The sequence below is a fragment of the Sinocyclocheilus rhinocerous genome, unplaced genomic scaffold, assembly GCF_001515625.1.
Source record: "Sinocyclocheilus rhinocerous isolate Xijiao unplaced genomic scaffold, SAMN03320098_v1.1 scaffold97, whole genome shotgun sequence".
In the NCBI taxonomy this organism is placed as follows: Eukaryota; Metazoa; Chordata; class Actinopteri; order Cypriniformes; family Cyprinidae; genus Sinocyclocheilus; species Sinocyclocheilus rhinocerous.
This window is the reverse complement of record NW_015666183.1, coordinates 1,581,404-1,590,206: the sequence shown is the minus strand read 5'-3', so window position 1 is coordinate 1,590,206 and position 8,803 is coordinate 1,581,404. Positions and strand designations below refer to the sequence as shown.

The following is an 8,803-nucleotide window of genomic DNA, read 5'->3' as shown; positions in this document are numbered from 1 at the left end:
GAAACTAAGTAAAAAAAAATCAAATTCATTGCATTCAATGCTCTGATGTCTGTTGTTTTCTCACGAAAAAGTCCCTTATTGAAGGATAATGTCATAAATGACCTGTTTTTAAAGTATATTACAGAGGGCTGAAAAGTGAAATTGAGGACAAAGATATAAAATTACCAGTTAAAACAATATTTTAACTGCATCACCTGAAAACATGACAACATCCTCAAGGTGTACTAGTGGAACGATATAATTTAACACGTCCTTAAATGTGATATTGTAAAAAAAAAACGTATTGTCAAGCTCAGGTGTAATATATTATATATTAATAATATTGCAGTGGAGCCACGCCCCTCCCTCGCTTCCTACAGCACGGACATTAGTCACATGACGCGTCGACGTCACGCTTTCGTACGCTTTTGGATTCGGGCAGAAGAAGATGGCGGCCTCCTCAGGTTTGTCTCACAATCTCCTCAATCCTCGCGGTCCTCCGCGGCCGTAATATAGCAGCAGAAGCGCTGAGCCCGTGCCTCACGACCCGATAAAGATTATCCGACAGGTTTACCGTTATCAAACTCCTTAATTTACTTCACCTAACAGATCTGTGTGCAGTTTGAACTGTGTGTGTGTTAGCATCGAGCTAACGGCCCTCAGATAGACCTTTAGTTTAAAAATAACATCATATTTATTTTTTATTATCAGCTAATCAATATTATAGACGCGCTTCAGATGTAATTATGAACTTCTATAGTAGTAAGGCATAGATTAAATGCTGTATATTGCAGTTGGGCGGGTGTATCAGTGCAAATGTGAGGCGAGGCGGAGCATTGACGGTCGTGCTGCTGCTGGATCCGTCCAGTGTCATGACAAACGGGCCTTTAACTGCTGTTTGTCTGTCATAATAGCACCTGAGCAGGCTATTACTCCCTCATAGAGTCATTTAAACTATTTAAAGATAATAAGTCTTTGGAGAAGTGCGTTGTGATTGTGTAATATAGATATATAGGCGCATAACAACACTCATTTAAGTGCAAAGCCATTTCATAACAGAACACATGACGTTTAGAGTTTATGAGGTGTTGATTTATACATATACTCTAAAGGAGACTTTTAAAATTTTTAGCTGTTTAATTAATTGTTTAATGCAATTTACTGCAGTGTAAGATCATGTAGCTTATGTTCAGATCAAATAACATTTAGAGTTTATAGGCTACATATGTACAGAACAGCTCATCTTGTTGTGTTTTTAACATGTTAAAACTCACAGATCATTACATTTGCACAGGCTAATTTGGACGTTTGCTTATCTAGAATCAGATATATGAAATTTAGGACTGTATGTGTTTACATATTATCTTAAATGTTTACATAAGGTCAGATGCATCAGCCGATATTTTATCAGACAGAAATATATTGAGTTGTTCAGGCTTGTGCATGTCGTGTTCGTCTTGAGATTTTGAGGAAGTGAGAAACACTGATAGAGCAACATGGGTGTCATTTCCTGAATCATTCACAAATGAGTGATCAGTCTTTCCTTCAGACGCTCACCTGAACTTGCGAATCTTGTCCCTCCACTTTTTCAACACTGGAGTATCTATGAAAACACTAGGTGATACTCAGTGTTGAAATGCACAGATTACTAACGTTTCACATTTGAAACCGCACAGATTTTGTGTTTAAATCTTATAGGTTCCTACATTATCATTTTTGTCTTGGTTGAGTATTTAAATTAAATTACTCATTTAAATTGTACATTAAATAAGAGTTTTTTCACATTTACAATAAAGAGAAGCTTTTGTTGGTTTCATATGAGATCACGTTTAAATTAAGCATTTAAATTGTACCATCCACATCCACAAAAAAAGGAAACAGATGTTGGTTTCGTATTAAATGAAATATGCAACTCTCTGAAATGTTTGTGATCATATATACAAACTCTGTGATCATTGTGAAATCAGATATTAAATATGAATTCCCTGAATGATGTAGAATGAACCCATGAAAACCTTTTACATAAATTGAATCATAAATACATAAGGAGAGGAAAAGTGTATATTTTAGGTTTCCCATTCATTTTTAATCAACTTTTATTCCTTTTGCTTTTCACTTATGTAGTCTTGCGGTGTGACAAATACATTTTTAAGAATATAAATATTCCATGAAGTCACTCAATATGAACTCATAAAAACTGCATGTATAATAATTATACAAGAGTCTTGAAAAATTGTTATGCTTCATCTTAAATTATTTCCAACATGTCAAACTAACCAGCTGCAAACAAAGGTTTACAGAAACATGTTCATGAGTTGTTTTTGGATTCTTGCAGGAGTTAAAGTCCCTCGTAATTTTCGTTTGTTGGAAGAGCTTGAGGAAGGACAGAAGGGTGTCGGTGATGGGACGGTGAGCTGGGGTCTGGAGGATGACGAGGATATGACTCTCACACGGTGGACAGGCATGATCATCGGACCTGCACGAGTATGTTTGCTGTTTAATCAGTTTGATGTAGCAGTTAAGTGACAACACTGATGACTCATCTGAAGAAAGCATCACATTCTTCAAATGATGTGTTAAGAAATCAAGATTTTGTTTGTTGCATTTCAGCTATTTTGATAGAGTGACTGGAAGCCTTGGGCACCAGTAAACAACATGCCTTCATCATGCCATCCAGCGTGACACATGACCGCTGGTGGTGTAGATTAAAGATGCATGCTATGAAAGCAGTAATGTAGCAGAAACGTCCTTCAGTGATTTATGTATTTGTTCAAGTTTGCAACTGATTCTTTATTGGTCTGGAAATATGAATCACTCAAAGGTCTTTAGGATAGATTTGCTTAATGGGTAAACTGAAACTTGCCATGAAACCTAGGTCATATTTCACCCCCAGAATTATTAAAATTATATTTTGAAAGATAATGAAGCCTATTTTTATGAGCGTTTGCGATGAACTCATTTTCATGACAATTAAGCCCTTTCATTATGAATTGAATTATATTTGTAATAAAACAGAAGGCAGGATGCCTTTGTAATAAAACAGAAGGGGGATGAGAATGAGATTTTTTTTTTTTTTCACACTGCAGTAAATTTTGGGTGCAACAAAATTCTGAATTGGTACAAATATGCAAATAATATGAATGGTCCTAAAATTTACTTACTTTTTAATGTAAATTATTAACTTTCTTATTTTGAATTCAGGGTGAAAAATGACCTTTACATTTTTTCTTAGTGAGAATCTCCATAATAATAGTGCTGTTCTACAGGCAAAGTAAGATAATTCTACCTTTTAGTTTGTTTGTTTTTCAGGGAGCTTTTAACCTAGTAATTTGCTAAATAGAAGTGGTTCTTTAGCATTCAAAATATTCAGCTAGCCTGAAATTACAACATAATTGTGTAAAGATAATATTGGTGAATTCCTTTCTCTTTTACATGTCATCATTTAAAGAAAAAAGTGCAGGGTTTTTGCAGGTCTTAATTTGCCCTTCCATAAATTAAGGCCTTAAAAAGGTCTTAAATTGGAGCTGAAAGTCATAAATTCATACATTTCTAGCATTTAATGTTGCATTCACTGCAAAAATACAAATATAATAGAAATATCTAAATATCCTTAAATCGTCTTGCATTTGCTTGAGATGCAAAATAATATGAAGTCTTGTTTTCTGAGAAATTGAACAAAATTAATGTCAAACAAATGTCGTAAGAGCCAGTCTTAAAACTTATTTTTATACTCTGGCATTTAACTCCGTATGAGAGCTGTTTTATGTATTTTGTTAGTGTTAATATCTGCTATTTTTGCTGTGTGTAAAATTGTTTTATTTTGATTATGCTTGTACAGCACTTTGGTGAACAGTTGTTGTTTTAAAAAAGTGCTCTATAAATAAACTTTGATTTGATTTAGAGCATCATAACTTGTTTTCATTTTGCGTTTAAGAGTCCATTGGCTGATATTAGTTCTTGTTTTATTCAAACTCACTTCATTTTGATCTGTTTCTCAGAAAATGACTTTTTATCTTAAGTCATATTGCTTTGCTTCTTGAGACAATGTTTTTTGATTTAAGAAACTTTAGATATTTGTAATCGAAAACAACATACTGAGAGCTACTGTGGAAGAATATCACATTTTTGCAGGTGCAGTAGAAATTATGGTTATTTCCATATTTTAGTTGTTGGGAACAGAGGTATTCAAGCCTTAAGCTATTAGTTTCTAAAATGAATTAAAAAGTAATGGAGATCTGTTGGAAGTTGTATTTTTAAACTTTCTCATTTTGTGCTCCCTAGACATTTGCATTTTGAGAATATATTGACGTATTTTGTTCCCGTTCAATTTATTCTGTAAATTTTCTTTACTTGGTCTTAAAAAGGTCTTAAAACATCTCAAATGTACCATCATAAAACCCTGAGTTAAGTGTGATGCTGTTTCCATCTGTAGTCTATTATTGTGTGCTGTTATCGTATAGAATACTAACGATGAAAACATTGTATCAGCATGTGAATTGTGATGTTTTTTTTTTTTTTAAGATGTGTGGGTCTGTTCTCTTTGATGAATTGATGTGTTCATTATCCTCTCACTTTCATGTTCCACTTGGCATTTCGGCTTTAACTTTTGACTTTTTCCTCATTTCTCAGACTAATTACGAAAACAGGATATACAGCCTGAAAGTGGAGTGCGGACCTAAATATCCCGAAGTACCACCGACTGTTAGATTTGTAACAAAAATTAGCATGAATGGAATAAATAATTCCAATGGGATGGTAAGTTGAATCATCTTTATAAATGACTGTTTTGATTGTTATTTTAACAGAGCATCATCAGCTGTGTTTAAGATCATTTAGCTGCAAACTGTTCGAAATGTGTGACGTTGCAGTTTTTCATAGCGATGCAGAACAGAGGCACTCGAGTCACATCAGTGCTGCAGAGGAGGGACGTTTTTCACTGTGCCTAAGCAGAACCAATAATGAATCTCAAACACATCTAATGAGATTCAGCTGGATACAAAATAGAAAAGGAGCCATAGTAAATGAAACGCTTTATTACTCCACAGAGGGTTGTTATATTGTTGAATCCTCATTTGTGTCTGTTTTTCTTAATGGTTGGTCGAAATAGTTTGTTGGATTTAGAATCCAAGTCTTTGTGCTGTTTGCTTAGTAGAAGTATACTGGTTTAAGATGAACTAAATCTCGAAGCAAATAGGGGGAAATATGATAAGTTGTGTCTTAAATTTAATATCAAATTGACTTTTAGTCAAGTAAAAGTGATACATAAGCATGTCTGCCTTCAACTAAAATGAGAAGGAAGCTTTTGTAATATGACTTCTCAAAAATATGGTGCAGTGACACATCTTACCCCATGTTCAGACTGAAGATTGTCACCCTGTGCACAAATAAAGATTGAGTTTCTTGTTTTTTGTCACAAGATTAAATTACCCTTAACTCTACAGTAATGATTATAAAGCCCAATCACCTGGCTCATCTGGAAATTGAGGTCTATTTGATACATTTTTATACAGCAGTCATACTGATACAACAGGACATTTTTGTGATACGTTTTTGCTAAGTGGAATATTATTTGCGCCCACTTTAACTGACTTCTAGTTTAAGCTTTTACTGTTTTTGTGCTTTTTAGCTAGTTGGTATGAGAAAATCTCATTGACGAGTTCCAGGTTCGAGTTTAGCTGTTTCAACGGCATTTGTGGCATAATTTGATTAGCACAGAAAATAGTTTTGACTCATCCCTCAGTTTTTATGCAAAAATCACATTTGCAGTAAAACACTGCCTTTGTGAGTTAAAGGGTTAGTTCACCCAAAAATGAAAATTAGGCTGCGCTTTACTCACCCCCTAGGCATCCTAGGTGTATATGACTTTCTTCTTTCAGACGAATCCAGTTGGAGTTATATTAAAAATTGTCTTTGATCTTTCAAGCTGTTTCATGGCACTCAGTGGGTGTTGCATGCATCAGTCCAAAAGAACTTAAATAAAAATACTTTTTTTTATGGATGGGCGATTTTTATTTAAGTTCTTTTGGACTGAAGGAATGCAACACCCGCTGAGTGCCATGAAACAGCTTGAAAGATCAAAGACAATTTTTAATATAACTCCGACTGGATTCGTCTGAAAGAAGAAAGTCATATACACCTAGGATGCCTCTGGGGTGAGTAAAACGCAGCCTAATTTTCGTTTTTGGGTGAACTAACCCTTTAACCAAGCTAGTCTGAAAACAGAAATGTGAAACTGGTATTTTTTAGCTGGGGTGGGACTGTTTTTTTAGCCAAATTAACTTTTGATTATGTGATTACAAATTTTCAACATACAGCACGAGGGTTAAAACTATGTATTTAATGTCTGTATACACAGTCTGTATACAGTCTTTACAGTCTGTATATTTTTATTGTGAGTTACTATAACCACCATTTTTTCCCCTTTGATTTTAATAACTGAGGAATGAATTGAAATTCTATCACAAATGCTGTTGACAGAGTTTAGCTTGTGTAAACGGCAAAACATTTCTTGAATAAATCCTGCGTATTCTTTATTTAATTTAGTGCAGTTCAGATGGACTCTTGCAGTGTTTAATGACATGTGCGGCTGTAACTGAAATCATGTAACTCATTTCCGCATATCCCCTCCCTTTCTTTCTGTTTCTTCTTTTGTTTCAGGTGGATGCACGTAGCATACCAATTCTAGCAAAATGGCAAAACTCATATAGCATTAAAGTCGTTCTTCAAGAGCTAAGGCGTCTTTTGATGTCCAAAGAGAATATGAAGCTTCCTCAACCACCGGAAGGACAGACATACAGCAATTAATTGTAAATGATTGTTATGACCCTCTGTCTTAAACCTTACTCTTAGAAATGTCTTGTAAATCATCAGAAAAAGAAAAACCAAACAAATATTGCTCACTCCACACTCAAACAGTCTCCTCTGCGATTGGACATTTCTAATAGTTTAGCTTGAGAAACAAAGGAAGGAAAACACCTATATTGTGTGGCACCATGTTCAATTCTGTTTTAAAGTTACGAGTGCACAAATCTCTCTCTTCCAGTAACATTTGCATCGACCACGAGCTTTATGATGATGAACTGAATCCAGTCAGCATAGACGCAGAAAGAAGGCATGCTAGGTGAGGTTTATACAGATCTGTTCATTTTAAGTTAAAGTAACGAGACACCAAAACTAAAAAAGGATGCATATACAACGGCATGCTTATTAAAAAAAAGAGAAAAAAAAGAAATGTAAAAAGCAGCTGAGTAAATTGTAAGTTAACTGAACTTTTTTTTGTGTGTATCTGAACCCCTCACTGACAATAACGTTAAGGGTCCTAAAAGTGTGCCTGTAGTCTACTAGTAGTATCGCAAAAGGGGTGGGAGCGGTTCTGAACTTTCTCTTCTCTTCTGTTTCGTTTTTATTTTTAATGTCTGTATTTGACACGATCGCAGTGTGTTTCAGCGCGTTGTAAACGGATGCTCTGTTCTGTTCTGAAATCAAACCGTGCGCAAGGATCTGTCGGGTGCATTAAAATATGACTCTCCAACCTGCTGTCAGACTCTGTTTGTATACGAGTCCATCACACGCCGCAGAAATACGCTGAGATGTTACTGTACGAATAAAACAGCAAACCCTTGCCATTCAGGGACGGGATTCAGAGAGCGTCCGACTCGCTGTTTTGCATCGTTTGAATGACACAGCCTTATTTTTACAGTGATAGATTAATTTTATACATCGATCCTACCAGTAAACGCTCACATTGATCTCATATCACTGCGATGTAACTGAACATAAGTGTGTGTTGTGATCCGTAACATTTAAATAGCTCATTACATAAGTTTTTCTGATGCGTTTGAACATTTTCCACACTGTTGTACTATGAAAATCGCTAGAAAGTGAGTTTGAGGTAGGGTGTTTTCAGTAGGAATCACCGATTGTGTCAATGGTAAGGATTTGCTGTACACTTGCTCTTGCTTAACCACAGTGCTTTATGCGACGGCATGCTGTTATGTAGCTTTCATTACGCCACCGACTAGTACTTCAGTAATTATAACATTAGAACCACTGTTATTATCCTTAGGTACTCTAACGAAGTTAATCATTGAATTAAATTGTATTTCCAGTGAATGGTGGGGGTTTGTTGTGCTGTTCTTCATTTATGCTTCGGTTGGCTTTGACCTTTTTATTGAAGTCTTCATTAGCGAAAACTAATAGGCAGTTATTGTGCAAATTAATATATGTAGTGGCAGTTTTCTCACGGTCTTTACATTTTCAGAGCCACAGATGAATCACCCTGTAATGCATCTAAGAAACTTTTTTTTTTCTCCTCCCTGCTCAGTTTTTCTTTCTTTTTTAAAAGACATATAATCAAGTTAAGTTGAATTTGTGACACCGGGGCTATGTTCAGAATAATAAAACAAACATTGTGGAACACACTTGGTTCTTTCTCCGGTTATTTTTTACAGGGCTGCTTGGAGTATTTATGGAATTAATATTAAAAAAAAAAGCAAAGTCAACTACACCAGATTTAGCTTGTTGCAGCAGTGCCCTCAGAAGTATGCCTTTATACCTTATCTAACCATATTAGTATGTACTTTTAAGGCACTAATATTGAATATTAGTATAAAGTACTTTATCTAATTGTATATTAGTATTGTATATTAGATGAAGTACACAGGTGTATCTTTGAGGGTAACTCAGCAGTGACAAGTTGTTGTCTCTTGCAGTGTGTGTGTGTGCGTGTGTGTGTTTTTAGTTGGCTAGTTAAATGTACATCTAACTACATTTGGGACCTATTTGTGGTCAACTGATTAAGTGAAATGAAAATATCTTGTTTTAA

The 8,803-nt window shown here is 35.1% G+C and overlaps 1 protein-coding gene across 1 annotated transcript; it reads left to right on the top strand.

Annotated features, from left to right (window-relative positions):
• Positions 1–372: 372 nt before the first annotated feature.
• Positions 373–8,399, top strand: ube2v2 (ubiquitin-conjugating enzyme E2 variant 2). The gene is made up of 4 exons (XM_016543371.1): positions 373–443; positions 2,315–2,463; positions 4,609–4,734; positions 6,637–8,399. Exons 1-4 carry the CDS (start codon positions 428–430, stop codon positions 6,781–6,783), a joined length of 438 nt encoding a protein of 145 aa, XP_016398857.1. The 5' UTR covers positions 373–427; the 3' UTR covers positions 6,784–8,399.
• Positions 8,400–8,803: the final 404 nt, after the last annotated feature.